Source organism: Hakea prostrata, chromosome 10 (genome assembly GCF_041222555.1).
Source record: "Hakea prostrata isolate BN-2017 chromosome 10, UWA_Hpros_2, whole genome shotgun sequence".
In the NCBI taxonomy this organism is placed as follows: domain Eukaryota; kingdom Viridiplantae; phylum Streptophyta; class Magnoliopsida; order Proteales; family Proteaceae; genus Hakea; species Hakea prostrata.
In genome coordinates, this window is record NC_142609.1 from 405432 (window position 1) to 425854 (window position 20423).

The 20423-nt window shown below is 39.3% G+C and overlaps 1 protein-coding gene across 3 annotated transcripts in view; it reads left to right on the plus strand.

Moving 5' to 3' along the window:
* Positions 1-20423, plus strand: part of LNO1 (Nuclear pore complex protein) — a 92161-nt gene that overhangs the window by 65183 nt on the left and 6555 nt on the right. For 2 of the 3 annotated variants that reach the window (XM_089138895.1, XM_089138896.1), the window contains 9 exons: positions 1142-1307; positions 1485-1759; positions 1843-2175; positions 2263-2636; positions 5860-6012; positions 6693-6750; positions 18340-18473; positions 18575-18699; positions 19217-19571. In XM_089138895.1, coding sequence (XP_088995021.1) covers positions 1142-1307; positions 1485-1759; positions 1843-2175; positions 2263-2636; positions 5860-6012; positions 6693-6750; positions 18340-18473; positions 18575-18699; positions 19217-19571 — 1973 coding nt within the window. The remainder of the gene's footprint in view (positions 1-1141; positions 1308-1484; positions 1760-1842; positions 2176-2262; positions 2637-5859; positions 6013-6692; positions 6751-18339; positions 18474-18574; positions 18700-19216; positions 19572-20423) is intronic. The other variant, XM_089138897.1, reaches the window with a different exon arrangement.

A 20423-nucleotide genomic window follows, 5' to 3' on the forward strand; every position in this document is an offset into this window, starting at 1 on the left:
TAATCAGTGCAGACGGCTTGGAGATAAATAGGAGACTGCTTTGGTTTGATGGCTTGAAGAGAGAGTAGGGAGGTTCCATCTCTGGCAATCAGGCAAGGGATGGGGTTGCCTTTGTGTTGGCTTTCAAGGATTGGTGGAAATAAGCAAAATTTGAGTCTCCAAGGTTGTGCCATTTGATTCTCGATTTTTGCCAAGGAAAGCTTCCTTCTTTGGAGGCCAGGGGAACATCCGAATCCAAAGAGACAAAATTGCATGAGTAATGGTTACACAATGTCAAGTGTTCCATGTACAGTATTCTAAGTACAAGTGTACATCCTAGGTTAAGGGTTAAGAGACCCTACAAAACCGTTCCTCCAAATCTATGTTAGTACCAAATAGAGTTTCAAGAAGACTTGAAACCTTGGAGGAAAGGGATATTCTTTGAAGTTTGAATCTCATACAAATCTTGTTCAGATGTTGAAAACTGTCATTGTGTGTATATAGAAGTTTTTACCAACCAGTTGCTCCACTGAGAAGGCTAGAAATGTATGTGAGTTGCTTAAAAATACTACGGCTTTTGTAACCACACAAAGTTCATGAAATGGGTCGTCTCAATTGAAGGACTACTTTTTAAGTGTATTTTAACTGTATCCTTTTGTACCGAAATCAATTGAACATGTGTTCCTATTGAGTTGATTAAACATACCATAGCTTGGGCAACTGCACAAAATTCACAAAATGAGTCATCTGTGATCTAAGTACTGCTTTTTCATATCTATTGTTTCGTACCAAAATCAAGTTGAAAACCTACATTTGTATTGAGTTGCACCAGCTTTGTTTCTAATGAAGAAATTATGGACTAAAGGTAGTCCAGCACATGGTATGGTACTCTATTTGAGTATTTCACTTACCTTTCAATCTACATCTTCCATTGTTATTTGTTCTCTATGCCGCTTTTCCAGTTTTCCCTTTTAAACTGTGGTGCTTGATTTCTGTCACTGCTTTTAGAGTTGAAATTTCTAATGAGGTACTGCTTCATTAATCGTGGCTTATTGATGGTTTTTTTTTTATTACCAAGCAACTGTTTTTTGTTGATCATATGATGGACTTTAATCTTTGTCAATAACAAAAATTCCCATTACCTTTGCTTTTATTGTTGCAGAAAATGGTGATGATAATTTGATCATGGGGATTGGTGTTGACAAAGTTTCCTTTAATGACAAAATGAAAGTTGAGTTGGGGAACGAAGTAAACAAGGAACTCTCACCATATTGTGTTTTGCTGTGCCTCACTCTGGAGGGAAAGCTTACAATGTTCCATTTTGCAAGGTAGTCTCACGAAGCTATCTTATTGTTGCTAATGCTTCTTTCCTGCAACCCCCCCTGAAATATTAATATTGATTACCTATTTTTGTTAAAGTAGATAGGTTTTGGTGGCATCCAGATATGTTTATTAAAGAAAAAAAGAACACTTCCTTTTGTTTGATTAATTAATTTCTTCTGCAGTGTTGCTGAACCTCCAGTCCTGCCACAACCTGTCGTTTCCCTTTCTGATGAGGAAGAGGATTCTTCAGCATCCATACATTTGGGAAGTGATACATCCAAGATATTAGGGATAGAAGAAAACAGCGAGGAAAAGGTAGTTTCAGATGTTAAAGGAGAAAAAACTAGTATAGAACGTGATATAAAAGAAAGGGCGACTATTGCAAAGGAAATTGACTTGAAACCTCCTGTGCTGAATGTGACATCAAAACCCTCTTTTGTTTCTGAAGAAATCTCCCGTAAGGATAAAGGAACTCAAAACCATGTAGTTGAAATTTTTTTGCGAATCTTTTGACTTCTGAAACTTGTAATAAACATACAGATCCTACGAAGCATAGTCAAGATGCAGAACAGTCACAGATTTCAAGACAGAAAAGCACAAGTTCAGGGAAATCATCTCTTAATCCACCTTCCTCACAGAGATTGAGTTCAGCCTTCAGGTGGGCAGAACCTCAGAAATTTGGTTTAGCCTCGGATGGGAATATAGTGAGTGACATATCTACCATCAATCTTTCCAATAAGAATTTGCTCCATCATGTTGAGCCGGGTAAACTTTCTTTTGAAAAGTTCGAATCGACAAGCTTTCAGAGTGCTGCGAGTGACACATCTACCTCCAATCTTTCCAATAAGAATTTGCTCCATCATGTTGAGCCAGGTAAATTTTCTTTCGAAAAGTTCGAATCAACAAGCTTTCAGAGTGCTGCATCTGGTTCATGGTCCACTGGGAAACTCACATTTTCAGGTGACCTGAATGCAAGATATTCATCCGCTAATTCTGGTTCTATTCCAGGAAAAGTGCATGGAAGTTCCGATATAAATTCATCTGATCTTTCTGGTGGTAAGGTTCTCAGTTCGAAGGACTATAGTGCTGATCCCTTCTCAAATGCCCAATTTTCTGGTAGATCCATAAAAAATGGAGTACAAAGAACTACTACTAGTGTGGGAAAAGCTGAATCTGTGCCTCCCATATGCAGCTCTTCATTCTCATTGCAGGAAAATTCTGTGCTAGGAAGGTCTTTGAGTAGTAAGTTACATCATACGAAGGAAAATAACAGAACTACCCCATCTTCAGCGGTGTTGAATTCAGATATGGAGTTTTCGAAACATTTTGGGAATGTAATGTTCATCCTTCTTTTCATTTTTAAGTAGCCAGATGCTGTTCTGTAATCTTCCTCTTCCCTTGTTTAGTGGTTTACTATGTAGTGACTTTTAACCAGCTTTTGGCTTTCATTGGAAGCTTGTTTTTTTTCTATGAATTGGTAACTTTCATGAGGTAAAAAGGTTTTATGGACGTGATTACCCATAAAGAAATATGGATGACAGACGTAGTTTTGCCTTGTGGAGGACTGATGTAAATTCTGAGTATTATATATCAATGTAATGATTTGGATTTGCCATATGTCAATTTCAGACACAAGTTGATCATACCCTGCTATGTACTGTCTTGGTAGTCCATACACCCTAATTGCAGCCCTGGATTTTCCAGTGCTTTGTTTTGCCAAATGGCCAGCTCAGTTGAAACTTGACGCATCAGCACGAGGTCCTGAGATCTCTCTCTCTCCATGAACCTCTTGATGATCATCCATGGATCCTGTATGGGTGTACTGTCCATAGAACCTGCTCCCTTTTCATATAAGTATGGCAATGTGTGAAAGCTTCAATGGTTCCTGACAATTACTTGAATGCCTTGAGTGCGGCTTCTTCCCAGCTATCATTTGGTTAATACTGTGCAGGGGTTCTTGCATTTTTAATTTTCTAATTAATACATGCTACTATTTATATAGTGAAGATGGAGACTTGATAAAATTGCCTTGACAACCTCTTGCCTTTTTCTTGGATGGGTAAAAATTTTCATTGCAAAAAGCCCCAAAAGGGGGTGGGGAGAAGAGAGAAAGAAAGTAGAGGGATGTACAAATAGGGGAAGATAGAGAGAGAGAGAGAGAGAGAGAGAGAGAGAGAGAGGGGGGCTGCAACCAACTAGGAGGTAGTAAGGGGGAGCTGGACCCCAAGTAACAACAATCAGCCCTTTCCTTAGGGTGTCGAATGGGTGCGGGAGTGTTTGAAGTCTAGCAGAGACATCAAAGTAGATGGTTTTCCAAATCAAGCCAAAGATCTAGACTTGGAAGTCCACTTCTAATGGTTGCGTTACCTCCATAAGTGAGAGATCATAGCACCAAAAACCAACTTGCCAACCAAATCACAAACAAAAGCCATAACCAATACCTGGAGAAGCCAAAGAGGCGTCTACAGTGGGGCCAAATGGAAGCGATGGCTTTCCCCCATGAGTTTGGAAGAAGGGTCATGAGAAGAAGAGATGGTTAACATCTTTAGAGCCATTTTGGCAAAGGGTGTAGTTGGAGTTGATAGTGAGGTGTTTGAAGGCATGATAGGGAGTATAGCCTTTGAATCAAACCAGGGGGTGCTAGGCGACCGTTGACTACTAGGTGTTCAGAAAGGTTCCAAGCTAAGGAAGTGGAGAAGGTGCCAGTGGGGGACGAGTGCCGGATGGTGCAGTCATGGGGGATGGGGTGTAGAGGGAGGTTGTGATAGACCTGAGAGAGACTCAGGGGGAGGGGGATGGGGGTACCAGTCTACCAGAGAGTTGTTTTGGATGAATTCTGATAACAGAGTGAATTTGGAAATGCAAGTCGCATAGACTTGGCATGAGCACATGATGTTATAGAGGATATTTGAAGGTTTCTAGGGGTCAAGCCAGATGAAGGTGGAAGTACAGTCCTCAATCTAGGTGGAGATGGCAGAGAGAGCAAGAGCTCTTATTGGTTTAAGGGAAGGTGAGCAGCCCAAATAGAGTCGGACCTCAGCAAGTAGGAGTAAACCTAATGTCCATCTTAACCCTTATAAAGCATCTCAGCTCTTTTCTTACCTGATAGTTTCAGTACAATGAACTTTGAAGCATAGTTGTCAAGGTGTTAGGTGATCCAAGGCATTCTAGGTAGGTCTCACCTAGTGGTGCCTTGGTATTCTAAATCGCATTCCAATATTACTTTTTAAGTATCTCAGTTGTATAGCTTTTGTTTAGGACAAATTGCAGTTGTCATCCAATTTATGCAAATCAATGAACAAATGCCATCATTACATATAAAAAAGAGTTTGTGAATATGATGAAAGAGTGGCCCTCAAAATATGTAAGCATTTATTTTAATAAGTCGCTAACCTTCATTTCCTCTCTTTTCTTACGGTTTTTAGTATGATGCTTCTTGTTATCATAAAGAATCAACGATAAGCAACATCATCATCAGGAATCAACATTGAGTTATGTCAAGTCATTAGAACTTGCTATTAAGCTGCTTCAAAAATCATCAACAGTCAAATAGAAATAGAAGACAGCAAAACTGAAGAAGGAAGCCATTGGAAGTTCGTAACAAATTAAACATATATTGGTTTATAACTTTATATGCTCTAGGAGTCGGTTATTTTCAGGTATACCTAGTCTCACATTTGGGTTATGCTTCTCCTAGAAAATGAGTTATTAAACTGTTCTCTATTAAGAGAAATGTTCTTGTTTTCTTAGACATTTGATTGATCAAGTGATTTTATTTTTACTTGAGACTTTTTGTATTAGGTAGAATACAAAAGCGGCTTTCTAACGAATCCAAGATTCCATAAATCTGATTTATATTGAAGTAGTTATATTTCGGGCAAACCTTTAGTTGATGTGCATGAATGCAATCAATTACATTGAATAATCCTTCTTTAAATATAAAAAATGAGTATTTTATTGCAATTTTGGTTTTTAGCAATGTCAAACTATTTTATGACCTATGGAATTTTTATATCTGAGAAAAAAATTCCCGGACCTTAAAAAGTTGAAAATTTTCACCCATTGCTAGAATTCTTGATTTTTTTTCTTGAACCCCCCAAGGGGGCGTTGGACATTTTATCCTTTTTGTATTTTTTTTTTTCTCTTACTGTTTTTATTGGATGCATGTCTTAGTTGTCAATGCATCGCCTAGGTAGGGTGACTAGTATGTTTTGCTTGGCTTATCTGTGTTGGTTTGGTTTTTAACCCTCTTCAGCACTTTGGATCGCCTAGCACTATGATAAATATGATTCAAATATGGGATATTTGCTTATCTATGAATAATATCTTAAGTAAATGATATAACAATATAAAATCAGGCAAGCATCTGCCTAGGTCCTTAGGAATCTGGCTGGGCACCTAGTTGATACCTTAATAACTGTGATCAGAAGTTTGAATATAAATATGGAAGATGTGATTTTCACTTAGGGAATACAATATTTGTTGTGAAACTTTTGCTTTTGGGGGTTAGGGGATCCTTAACTTTTTTTTCTTATGAGAAACAAATTTCTCTTTCAGGTGAAGGAGATGGCAAAAGAACTGGATTCTCTTCTATCATACATAGAGAAGGAAGGTGGTTTCAGGGATGCCTGTACTGTCTTCCAGAGAAGTTCAGTTTTAGAATTAGAACATGATTTGGAGAATCTTTCAGACAGATGCAGAGCATGGAGGGTAATAGTTCATATTTTCTCTTAATTGGTTGTTGACTTTCAGATCATGCTTCTGTAGATTGGGTTTTATTATTGATCATGCACAGTTATACTTGTAGCTTTTGTTATGGACATTTTGTGCCCATGGATTGTAACATATAAGTTAGTTAAATGTGGATTCTTTTGCTTATTGAATATAATTTTGATATTAATCATCACTGTGCTCTAGGAGGCTGGCTGATTATGTCTCCGTCATGGTATTTTGGAGTAATTGAATAAGATAAGGAATGCTCATATTAGAGTTGGTTTGGGAATTGCTCCCATAAGTGATAAGCTTCAGGAAAGTCATTTGAGAGGCACAACCATGTTCAACGGAGACTTATAAATGCCTTGTACAGAGAAGTGATATAATCCAGATTGAAGGAACAAGAGGAGCTAGGGGTAGACCTAAGATAACCTTAAGAGAAGTGGTGAGAAATGATATGCATAGCTTAGGCCTTGTATCTAGCATGGCCTCAAACAGAACTGATTGGAAGACAAAAATCCATAGCCTACCCCATTTAGTTTGGGACAAGGCTTATTGTTGTTGTGGTTGTTGGATGATTTGGCTTATATATAATTCATACGCCATATTCTTGTGTTTTTTTGGTTGCTTCCACCAATCATGTTTACTTTTATGCTCCTTCCCTCATTATGTTGCAGAATATGATAGAAGTATGCCTCGAGGAAGCGCAAAATCTTCTAGATAAGACCGTGCAGGGTATGCTATATTCTTGATGCTGCTTAAGTTGTGCATTGTTGTTTTTCGTGTCTTTGATATCATCTTACTCTGTTGGGACTTCGTTAAAGCGAATGCTCTCAATTATTTCTTGTTGATTTGTGAAATAGTGAGATTTCATTGTTTACTGTGCATATTCTGGTAGTTGCTTAACTGTTTAGCTTTATTAAAAATATTTATTTCTAGATTGTTTATCTTCATGCATTTAAATTTGTTTTCATTTACAAATGTCAGTTGTGATTCTTTGTTCAAACCTTAGGGAAATTGTAGTATTTTGTAGAAATTCTTCAATGTGAAGCCAGCTCAATAGCTCATGCAGGAGTTGCTGTTGGACCTGAATAAAAGGAGTCACAGTGCACCAGGCGGCTGTTACTGCAGCCTACAGACATTTACAGCTTTTCCATGTAACAGAGCCACAAGCTGATGGTTGCAATGACACACTTTTAACCATTGCATGAACTTTAAATAACTGAGTTGCCACCTACAATCCAGAATTTGTGAATTTGTATTTTAAGGCATGCCAAATCTGACAACTTCTCGTTTTGAATATTCTTGTCCAACACATTTGTGTACCATTTTATGGGGCTAAGCATAGATGGAGAACTTGCAAGATCTTGCAAAGTGCCCCCCTTTTTTGAAAAGGGAAAGTTTATCACTCCCCCGACTTACCTAATATTTACTTGAATTCCTCCACTCTACTCTCATATTTGATCATCTCCCCCTCCCCCCCCCCCCCCAAAAAAAAAAAGAAGAAAGAAAGAAAAAGAAAAAGAAAAGAATGCTTTTACCTTTCCTTCTTCCCTGATAATTTAAAATACCAGAATTATCCCACTTATAACTGATTATTGCTTATTTAATTATTTTCAGTTAATTTACCTTTTAAAACTGAGGATCTCCTTTCATTTGCTTCCTGACATGTATTTTGTTGATTTCTGAATGAGCAAACTTATTGTTGTTACTTTGGGTTTACATAGCTCTCCTTTCTGCTCTGAGACCCACTCCATCTTTGGCTGTGCTTGTTCTCTCCTCCACGCCCCCAACCCCCCCCCCCCCCCCCCCCCCAAAAAAAAGAAAAAAAGAAAAAGGAATGCTTTTACCTTTAAAATACTGGAATTATCCCACTTATAACTGATTATTGTTTATTTAATTATTTTCAGTTAATTTACCTTTTAAAACTGAGGATCTCCTTTCATTTGCTTCCTGACATGTATTTTGTTGATTTCTGAATGAGCAAACTTATTGTTGTTACTTTGGGTTTACATAGCTGTCCTTTCTGCTCTGAGACCCACTCCACCTTTGGCTGTGCTTGTTCTCTCCTCTCCTCCATGCCCCCAACAACCCCCCCCCCCCCCCCCCCACAAAAAAAAAAAAAAAAAAAAAAAAAAAAGGGAGAAGGCAAACCTTGCACAAAACTATTATGTTTTAGGGAGTATTTTAGTTTATGTCAGTCTGCAGGCTGTTTCCAGTTCTGTTTATTAGTGATTAGTAGATTGTTGTGGGTACAAGGGTATTGTTGTCCTTGTATGATAATATTTAATTATATCCTGGAGAGTCAGTGGCAGGCTGTCACCCTCTTCTTCGAAAGTCTGTTTCGTCTCTTCTTTCTTTCGTCTTTCTTCTTCCTTTCTAATCTAGGTACTGTTTCTTCTTATCTTTCATCTTCTCCTCTAACCTATTTACAGGGCCCTAGTGGTATAACATGGGATCAGAGCAATTGTGACCAGGTGCTTCCTCCCCCCTCTGCCTTGTTTTTCTTTTCTCCTCCCTTTCCTTAAATTGTCACCTTGTAGTGTGCAGTCACCTGCTGCTGCAGCTATTATTAAGCAAACGGTCCTCTCATCAATGGAGTGTCCTGTACTTGATCGCATCCTTGCTGCTGCCCTGAAGACTCCATTGGAGTCGAGCACAATTCTGATGTATTGATTTTTCAAGGACTTGCTAGCATTGATTTTGATTGTCTGCTTTGTTGTGGTTTCCATATGAAGATTATGAATTTTTGGCTTGTGGGAGCCTTTTGCTACAGCGTTTGGTGTATAATAGCATCCATGTCTATTTGGCTGTTCCACCAATGTCTTGACAGTTTCATCCATGCCTTTTGCTACAGCGTCTGATGTATTGATTTGTTTTATTGGTGCAGCTTGTTCTGTCGCTGGTTATATGTTCTGACATTACTTGGTTACTCTACCCACTCTAATTGTTTCTTAGGTTTTCTAGCACCCCAATTCTATCAAATTATTTAATCTTTAATTTTTATTGGTGTCATTGCTGAGACCCAGATTATTCTAGAGTTGAGACCATGTTGATGTCCAGATCACGTCTAAAAGTGAGCACCAATTACTTATTATGGAACCAGGCTGTTAGAATTATATCATTATTTTTTATTTTTATTTTGGGGGGGGGGGTGCCAAGGATAAGCTTCTTTTTGTTACTTCTCCTCCTCCATTAGATTCTATATATATGATGAGTGGGCCAAGGAGAATGCTATTGTTTGATTTGGATACAGAACAATATGGAGCCAGAGGTGCTGCCAATTTGGTGTTCCATACTACTGCAAAGGTGTGAGGCTCCTCCTCCATTAGATTCTATACATTATGATGAGTGGGCTAAGGAGAATGCTATTGTTTGATTTGGATACAGAACAATATGGAGCCGGAAGTGCTGCCAAATGTGGTGTTCCATACTACTGCAAAGGTGTGAGGAATGAGTTGAAGGAAATGTCAAGGAAGATATGACTCGTAACCGGTATGAGATGTTTCAGTTTCAGCAATCTGACAAATCTCTACAGGAATACCATGAAGAGCTAAATGTGTTTCAGCTCGTTACCGTTGGAACTGAAAGCTTAAAGCTTAATGGAATGAGTTTTTAGTCTCTGAGTTCGTTTGGTCTAAATTATAATTTGTAGCCCATCAAGGGTCATTTATGAGTCCCTACTCTGAATGGCACCTATTCCCGCTTGAATGTATTGTATCCCCTATCTATTCTTCAGCTTTACTCATGATTGGCGGTGGATCTTAAGATCCTTTTCTGGCTCTACTATTTGCCATCATGTGGGTAAGTTGGTTTTTGGTGCTTCTATCCATCACTTGGGATAGAAGAGGAATATTAGGAGATGGACTTCCACGTCTAGATCCATAGCCATGATTCGGAAAGCTATCTGTTTTGATGTCTCTTCTAGACTCTAGTTAGTTTCCATGTTGACGTCTCATGGAACAGGCTCATTGTTGTCTCATAGGGCCTTGTCTCTACCCTCTAGTCGCCTTTTTGACAACTGGTGTTCCCACTTCCCACCTCTCCCCCTCTCCCCCTCTCTTCCTTCTCTATCTTCATTCTCTTTTTTTTTTTTTTTTTTTCTGTTGGGGGGGTTGGTGTTGTGGGGTTGTTCCCCCCCCCCCCAAAAAAAAAAAAAAAAGGAAGGTTGTAGTGGGTTGTTATTAGGAGTCTAATAAGAGTTTGTATAGGAGTTAAGTTAGAGTTTGTATTCATATAGAATTCTATTCCTTGTAATATTCTACTTTCCACTTAATTATAAATAAAGGGCTTGAGATCATGGATCAATAAGCCATTCTACTACAATCGTTTATTTCTACATGGCATCAGAGCCTAATCTCGATTAGGGAATTAAGAAAAAAAAGAAAGAAGAGTGTCGAACTTACCTCCTCCCCTCTCTTGCTATCTCTGTCGTAGAAAAGAGAAACCCATCGTTTTTTTAGCAGTTCTTCAAACCAATCGATTCTTCAAACCAATTGAGTAACCATCGAAACTCATCGTCCTCTCTGGCTGATATTCAGTACCGCTGCATTCAAATCGACAACACCAAGAACAGAAAAGAAGAAAAAGAAAAAGAGAAAAAAGATCCGCTGCACTCCATCACCATCGCACTTTTTTTTTGGAACGATATTCTGAATTTCTGGAACCAGACTCCTTCAGCCATCGCAAGAAATTCTGCTTTCTGAAACGATATTCTGGAACCAGACTCCTTCCACCTTCAGCCATCCATCGCTTGCCATCATCGTCTTCAGCCATCAGTCATCAACCGAGTCTTATTCACCCACCTCTGCCATCGAACCAGGTAACCCCTTCTAAATCCCGTCTCCCTTCTTAAGCTGCCTTTCTAAAACCCATTAAGCTGGCCCTTCCAAAACCCATTAAGCCTGGACCAAACCAGACCATATTTCTGAACCATATTTTGTTCCCATAATTAAGCCCACCTGAACCAATCCTATTTTTTTATATATATATATATATATGATGTTTCAAGGGTTCATATTTTTCGAGTTTATTTGTTTTATTAGGAGAGAGAGAGAGAGAGAAGAAAAAAAAAAAAAAAAAAAAAGGGAGATTTGATCATATCATTGTTTGGCTATTGCATTCTGCGACTTTTTCGTTTTTTTTCACAAAGTGACTGAAGAACTGCAGACAATTTTTTCAACATGGCAACTATCGATGGTACTATCGCTCCCCCCGCCCCGAACATTACCCAAATTTTCATCCTCTTTCGGTAAGATTTGATGGGACAAATTATTTGATTTGGTCACGATCGCTTACTTAACTATTCTTTGGAAGAGGACTTGTTGGATACATTACGGGCACCACTATCAAACCTTCTACCACGAGGCGTTTCCCGGGGAAAAATGGATCTCGAATGACTCTCTTATTATGTCCTTTCTCTTGAATTCCATGATTCCAAATATTGCCCGTGGATATCTATTACTGACAATCTGCTGCCCAAATGCGGAAGGCTACTCTTTGAAACATATGGACGGTTGGGGAATGATGCACGGAGTTTATGAGCTACGAAAGAAGCTTCATGAGACTACCCAAAAGGAACCGATTGTGGCCCACTATTATCTTTGAGTTGCGATCTCTTTGGCAAGAGTTGGATCATTATGGGGATTATCACCCCACTAATCCGGATGATGTGGCGAATTATAAGAAGCACATTGATAAGATTCGAGTATATGACTTCTTGGCGAGGTTTGAACGTGGAGTACGATCGGATCGAGTACAAGTCTTAAGTCGTTCTCCCTTTCCTACACTAGAGCAGTCTTATGCTCTTGTTCAGTGTGAGGAAAGTCATCGATTAGCCATGCTTCATACTCCTATTTTGGAGAAATCAGCTTTACAGTCTGTTCGCACTAAATCTGATCCGGCTAAGGAGATTGTCAAGTGTGAGCACTGTCACAAACCCTATCATACTAAGGAAAATTGTTGGAAACTCCATGGGAAGCCTGCTGATTTTGAGAAAAAAAGAGCACAAAAAAAAGGAAAATCGAAAGCTCATATCTCTGAGACAGTTTCCACAGCACCCTCTGCAGATGTTGGTCTCTCACAGGAGGAGTTAACTTCTTTGCGACGTATTCTGCAATCTTCTACTGCCGGTACAACCTCTACCACTGCTTCCTCTACTAATCAAACCAACTCCTACCTTGCTACTTCAGGTAAAACTTTTACAAGCTTCCAAGTTTCTTCGATTTCTACTCCTTGGATTATTGATACCGGAGCCACGAGATCATATGACGGGTTTATCCTCTTTTTTCTTACAATATTCTCCAACTTCCGGAAAGGATAAAGTTCGAATTCTTTGATGGCTCCTATTCTTCCATTCTTTGGAAAAGGGACCATTCAACATTCTCCATCCTGTCTTTGTCTAAAGTTTTACATGTTCCCTCTTTCTCTACTAACTTGCTCTCTATCAGCAGTCTTACACATGACTTAAATTGTAAAGTGACATTTTTCCCATCTTATTGTGTCTTTCAGGATCTGGTAACGGGGAAGGAGATTGGACGTGGTAAACTAGACAATGGACTTTATTTGCTCGAGCCGATTGAAGGATCTACTTCTGCTCTGACTACATCTTCTAATCAGGTCCAGTCGGTAATATCAGACCTTCATCAGTGGCACCGTAGGCTAGGTCACCCCCCTCTAGGAACTCTTAAGAAAATATTTCCTGATTTAGTTTCTTCTTGTAATGAGGATGATTTTTTTTGTGAAGCTTGCATTTTTTTGCGAAGCGGAACTCGTTCTACTTATTTACCTTCTCTTCATAATAGAAAAAATATTCCTTTTATGTTAATTCATACTGATGTGTGGGGTCCCGCCGACGTGTGTCTATCATCGGCCATAGGTACTTTGTTACTTTTATTGATTGTCACTCTCGTTCTACATGGATTTATCTTTTAAAACAAAAAAATGAAGTTTTCCGATGTTTTCGTGATTTTCATAATATGATTAAAACTCGGTTCAATGCCACTGTGAAGATCCTTCGCAGTGACAATGGCACAGAGTATATTGATGGTGAATTTCAAAGATATCTCTCTGACTCTGGCATAATACATCAGACTAGTTGCGTTGATACGGCTGCCCAAAATGGGGTGGCCGAAAGGAAGAATCGGCATCTCTTAGAGATAGCCCGTTCTATTATGATTGCTATGAATGTACCTGACCAGTACTGGAGTGATGCTATTCTCACTGCTTCTTACCTTATGAATAGGATGCCCAGTAGGATACTTGGTTTTAAATGTCCTAATGAGATTCTTCTAGGAGCCTCTTCTTTTGTTATTTCCCCAAAGGTTTTTGGATGCGTGTGTTATGCCAGAATCACAGCCCACCAGAGTAAGTTGGCTCCCCGCAGCCTACGCTGCATATTTTTGGGGTATTCTGCTACTCAGAAAGGGTACAAATGTTATCATCCTCCCTCCAAGAAAACCATTGTATCCATGGATGTACTTTTTCATGAGTTTTGCCCTTACTATACACCTCTCCAGGGGGAGAGTCCTAGAGGAGAGGTGTTCTTTCCGACTCTAGATCTTCCTTTCACACACCAACACAACTTAAGAGTCCCAGAAGAGTTTCCTGACCAGGGGGAGACTTCGGCCAGGTATACCTGAGGACTCTAATCCTCCCCCTTCAATTTCTGAACCATGTGAAGAACCTAGCCAGGGGAGACCACTCCTGTGAGACACACTTTGTTGGGGTCTTTCAAAACCAGATTGACCAAAATAAAGAGGTGCGGACTTATCGGAGGAAGAAATACAACCGGCTAAAGCGAGGTGGAGAAAGGGGATACGTTACCACTTCGGTCTCCTACTCAGAATCGGATTCTGCGAGGTATCTTCTTCGATCTTCCTATTCTTTGTTAGAAAAGGGGTCAGATCTTGTACTCAACATCCCATAGCTAAATATGTTTCTTATAACTCTTTGTCTGACTCCTACCGTGCTTTTATATCCTCTCTGTCATCTGTATCTGTTCCTAAAAGTTGGCAGGAAGCCTATGCTGATAAGAGATGGAAGGAAGCTATGGTAGAGGAAATGCAGGCAATGAAGAAAAATGACACTTGGGAGCTGGTTACACTTCCTCCAGAAAAAAAACCAGTGGGCTGCAAATGGGTATTTGTGGTTAAACAAAATATGGATGGATCAGTCAACAAGTTGAAAGCTAGACTAGTTGCAAAGGGGTTTACCCAGACCTATGGGATTGATTATCAGGAGACCTTTGCCCCAGTTGCGAAACTAAATACTGTCGAGTTACATTTGTCCGTGGTTGTGAACAAACACTTGGAACTTGCACCAACTAGACGTAAAGAATGCCTTCTTACATGGGGAGTTAGCAGAAGAGGTCTATATGGAAATCCCACATGGTTTTTCCGATGACAATACTGCAGGGAAAGTCTGTCGGTTGAAGAGGTCAATATATGGGTTAAAACAGTCTCCTAGATGCTGGTTTGGACGCCTTCAGAAGGCAATGACTTCTATTGGGTACAAGCAAAGCAATGCTGATCATACACTATTTGTCAAGAAGTCAAATACTAACATCACACTTCTCATTGTCTATGTAGACGATATTGTCATCACAGGGAATGATGGTGAAGAAATTCAAAAGTTGAAGAACTATCTTGGCAAAGAGTTTGAAATTAAAGATCTAGGGAAGTTACAGTATTTCTTAGGGATTGAGGTGGCTCGATCAAATAAAGGTATATTCCTATCCCAAAGAAAGTATGTCCTAGATCTATTATCAGAAGTGGGAATGTTGGGGTGTAAAGTAGTTGATACCCCTATTGAAGGCTGGAGCTAAACTTAAAGAAAAAGAGGGAGAACCAGTGGACAAAGGAAGATACCAAAGGCTGGTAGGGAAGCTTATCTACTTGTCTCACACCAGGCCAGACATTGCTTATGCTGTAGGTATAGTGAGTCAATTCATGCATGATCCATATTTAGCTCATATGAAGGCTGTTATCAGAATACTACAGTATTTGAAGGGAACTCCTGGAAAAGGAATACTTTTGTCACCCACTGATAATCTAAAAGTAGAAGCATACACCGATGCAGATGGGCTGGATCTCCGGACAGAAGTCAATTTCAGGTTCTTGTACCTTTATTGGAGGTAATCTAGTCACTTGGAGAGTAAGTAAGAAACAGAATGTGGTAGCTTTATCTAGTACTGAAGCTGAATATAGGGCTATGGTTCGTGGAGTTTGTGAGCTACTATGGTTGAAAGGCTTGCTGCAAGATATTGGAGTCCAAGTTCCAAACCCCATGATGTTATATTGTGACAACAAGGCTGCTATTAGTATTGCTAATAATCCAGTGCAACATGATCGAACTAAGCACATTGAAATTGACAGGTTTTTTGTCAAAGGAAAGTTGGAACAAGGGCTTATCTGCATGCCTTTTGTAAGATCTGAAGACCAATTAGCAGATGTTTTCACTAAGGGATTGAAAGAAAGAGATTTCCTTCCTATTGTAGGCAAGTTAGGCATGAGTAATATCTATGCCTCAACTTGAGGGGGAGTGTTGGATTCTATTAGGAGTCTAATAAGAGTTTGTATAGGAGTTAAGTTAGAGTTTGTATTCATATAGAATTCTATTCCTTGTAATATTCTACTTTCCACTTAATTATAAATAAAGGGCTTGAGATCATGGATCAATAAGCCATTCTACTACAATCGTTTATTTCTACATTCAACCAAAGATAACTCAGCTTTCCCGGGGGGGGGGGGGGGGGGGGGGGGGGGTTGGATTTTTTTGGAAAAAAAAATTTTTTTCTGGGGCGGGGTGTCTTTTTGGGGGGGGGGGGGGGGGGGGGGGGGGGGGGGGGGGGGGGGGGGGGGGGGGGGGGGGGGGGGGGGGGGGTGGTGGTGGTTGTTGGTTTTGTGTGGGGGGGCGCCCCTCCTTTTTTGTGTGGTTGTGGTTCTTCCCCCCTTGTTTTTTTTTTTTTTTTTTTTTGTTGTTTTTTTGGTGTTGTTTCCCTCTTCTTTTTTTGTTTGTGGTTTTTTTTTTTTTTTTTTTTTTTTTTTTTTTTTTTTTTCCTTTTCCTTCTTCTTTTTTTTTTTTTTTTTTTTTTTGGTTTTTTTTTTTTTTTTTTTTTTTTTTTTTTTTTTTTTTTTTTTTTTTTTTTTTTCATTCCACACCTGTCATTTTTGCAAATGGCACCCATACACCTACTGCTGGTCATGGTATGGTACGTCTTTATCCCAAAATCACATCTTCCTCCTTGTTGCATCTTCCACAATTTCCATTAAGTCTGTCTTTTCGTCAGCCAATTAACTAGTATTTCAACCGCTCAATTACAGTTTCTTTTTGTTTTGCTTTTTTTATTTTCTTTTTGGATGGATACATTTTCTTTTTGTTTCTATGTGTTTTCAGGATCTTTACATTAGGAAGATGGTTGGTGGAGGGCGTTAGAGAGATGGATAGTACTATCTTACCATGCTGCCCTTTTACTGCTGTTATTGCTGCCATCGTTAATGGGTGTCTCCTTTTTAGTGGCATTGTTAGTTCATTTGTCTTTGCCTAGGTTAAAACTTTTGTTTCATCAGTTTTTTTTCCTTGATTAATAAAATATCAAAACGGGGGGACAATGTAAAAAGAGAGAGAAGACAGGAGGGAGAAAGGGGAGAGGAGAAGGGAAGCATATAATCTGCTAGGGGGCTGCAAAGAATAACCTAAAGCCCAAGTAACAACAATGAGCTTGTTCTTTGAGGGATCCAAGACTGGGGTGGGGGGGGCAATTGGAGTCTAGAAGAGACATCAAAGCAGATGGCTTTCCAGATCGATGTGAGATATGGTAGCTCCAAAAACGTCCAACCATATCACTCTAAAGCCCAAGTAACAACAATGAGCTTGTTCTTTTAGGGACCCAAGACTAGGGTTGGTGGGGGGGGGGGGGACAATTGGAGTCTAGAAGAGACATCAAAGCAAATGGCTTTCTAGATCGAGGTGAGATATGGTAGCTCCAAAAAACATCCAACCATATCACAAATAGATGAACAAGGGAAGGATCTCAAGATCCACAACTTCAACTCAATGGAAGAAACTGCTTTCTCCTGAATGGAGCCCAATGGAAGAAACTGCTTTCTCCTGAATGGAGCCAGAGAAAGACGGGGGAAAAAATGATCTGCATCTTCAACTCAATTCTAGCATAGAATGCAATTCGGTTGGCAGGGATGTGGTGGTGGATGAGATATTGGGTGGAAAGGGAAGGCAATGTTATAGGGATAGCCTAACTGTGAGGGAGTGACAGGGTATGTGAACTTTGAACCTAACTAGAGGGGACCAGGGGACTGCTTGGCTGGGGGGATCGGGAGAGGTTCCTGGCAGAAGCGGAGGAGGGGAAAACCTTGGTGGGGGAGGGAGTCAAATGATGCGGTCCTGGGGACTGGAGGGGAGGGGAGGAAGGACTAAATCTATGTGAGAGTAAGACCTAGGGGAGAGGGGGAAGGAGAAGAACAGGTACCATTAGAGATGAAGAGAGCAAAGTGGCCTTGGGAATCCTCAGTTTAAGTTGTAGGAATCTTAGGTTAGAGTGTGAGGATTGCATATCAAAAAAGCATCATCATGCTTCTTTTTCTTCTTAATCTTTGACCTGTGTTACAACTTCATTTTTTCAGTTCATTCAGATGTTTGGGTCCTTGTCATTTGAGTACTTTTGAGTGATTTTCAGTAATTCATCATGTTTTCCTACAATTATTCTCATCTTACATGGTTCAACCTCTTGAAGGATCTTCTGGGAGTTCTGTATTTCAACATTTTAATGAAATATGGGCTCAATTTGGTTTTCCTATTACACTTCTAATACTGCTTCGGTATTATTTTCAAAAAGATTTTTTTTTCTTCTTTTGTCTACTTACGGAATTTGTTAATGAAATAAAGGCTCAAAATGAATTTTTTTTCCCAATAGTCTGTATGTTGGTATAATGTGTGTACTTTTATTTATTCGGAGTTAAAAAAGCACTAAAAGAGCTTGGGGTAGGCCTAAAATAACTCTAGGAGTAGTGGAGAGGAAATAGATGCGTAGGTTAGGAGTTGGGACCAATAACAATTATGGCTCTGAATGGTGTTGATTGGAGAAAAAGGATCCATGCAGCTGATTCCATTTAGTCTATAAAAAGCTGAGTTGCTGTTACATTTAAAACAAATTCTTGCATAACTTTTCGTGATTCTTAATGATCTGAGGAAAATGTTGTACTATTAAATGGAAGCATTCATTTATAATTGTTATCATCATTAATAACATTATTTTAATGTAAAGGTGATCATGTATAATTGCTGGGTTTACTTCTCTTATGATTTCAGCCTTGGCAAGGAAAATACATATGGAAGGCATTGTCAAGCAAGCTTCTGATAGCCAGTATTGGGACCTCTGGGATCGCCAAAAATTGAGTCCTGAACTGGATTTAAAGCGACGGCAAATTCTAAAACTAAATCAGGTCAAGCGCCTTTACTTAAAAAGCTGGAAAAATTAATGTATGGAATTATTCCGAGTACATATGCATGTCTGGCTATATTCTTTGTTTGTATTCTCTTACAGGATTTGACGAATCAGATGGTGGAACTAGAAAGACACTTCAATAGTCTTGAGCTCAATAAATTTGGTGAGAACGTTGGAGGCCGCGTGGGCCGTAGAGCAGTAAATGTCTGTTCAGAGATTTCAGGGTATGAAATACCTCCATGTATTTGATGAAGTCAAAATCTCCTGTCACGTTATCTCTTTTCAGATGTCATCTGTTCTTCAGGCTTGGCATAGCTTCAAATATGAAAGCATGCCATGGAGTTAGATCAATTGGGATAATCTAATTCATTGCCATATATGGGTTCTAAACTAATTTCAGATAGTCTGCATTTCCTCTAATGTAGTAGGCTATATATTGTAATTTTGGTTGAACTGTTGATGCGGTAGCATATACTACTGACAAAGGCTTGAGATGAATGTTGGTGTGATTTTGTGTGGAAACAGAAATATTTCTCTTTTTTCTACAAGGTTTTCTCCAAATTACAGCAGTTCTCCCAATTTGCTTTTCATCACCCCCCCCCCCCCCCAAAAAAAAAAATAATAAAATAAGAGAGAGAACACACTTCAACCAGTTTCCCTCAAACTCCCATTGTTACGCTCACATAACTTTTTTCTCTCCAAACTGTTTTGACTTTATTAATCATGTTAAGTTCTTTGCAGACAAATTCCATCCTTGCATACTTTGTACAACACAATGAATTCACAACTATCAGCCGCACAGCAACTATCTGAATGTCTCACAAAACAGATGGCTGTGTTGAATATTGAGTCACCATCTGCCAGACGACAGGGAGTGACGAAAGAGTTGTTTGAATCAATTGGACTTGTTTACGATGGTGACTCTTTCAACTCTCCAGATACAAAAAAAGCTGTTCACCCACTAGATCCAGTCAACAGACCTCCGTATTCATTGAGCAGTACTTCTGTCAAACAGAAGTCTACAAAAAGTCCATCAAATACTATGAAAAGTTACGAGCCAGAGACTGCGAGGCGGAGAAGAGACTCACTGGATCGCGTAAGATCTCCTCTGTTTCCCTTTCTTAACATATGGCAGTTTTTACTTCCATAGGATTGGGGTAAACAATTATGTATGTAGTTCAGTCAACACTGAAGCAGTGTCAACCGATTCCATTGAGTAGGTAGCCTGAGTCTCTGTTTCCTTTCTTATATGTTGTCTGTTTGGTGCACTCATATTATGCATATTGATTTTTCCTTGTTGAGGATCGGAAGCTTTTTGAACACCAAAAAAGAGAAGAATCTGAAGCTTAACTTCAGTTTATGACTCTACTACTCTTTCGGGTAGTAAAATGAATTAGCTCTCTGCTGGCTGACCTACCTGCTTTTCAAATTGAGATAATAACTTGGTTGACTTGCATTTTTCTTAGCTTTGAGGTTGGGGATGAATTAGTCTCATACAAGTCTTCAGCTCATGGCTTATCATTTTTAACATGTGCATAGGCAATCAAACTGTGGTCATTTGCACCTTTTATACCCTGTTATTCATTTGCTTAATTCACATATTAGCCTTTGATTTTCTGCTCCTCAAAACATCCTGTTGTAAGATTTGGTAAAAATCTTCACTTGTATCAGAGCGGCACAACAGGTCCTTTATTTATACCGGCAACTTGCCAGAAGTAGAGCAGATCTTCCCGATATGGAAATATTACAAAGAGAATAATAAAAGATCCTAACAAGACAATTCTTCCTTAATAAAATAACTAATTACTACTACAATACACTCCCCATCAAAAAAAAAAATTGGGGGGTTGGGTTGGGTTTTTTTTTTTTTTTTTGGGGGGGGGGGGGGTAATCTCCTGCAAGTTGGTGCATACATATTTTTCATGCTCAACTTGCCAATGATGATACT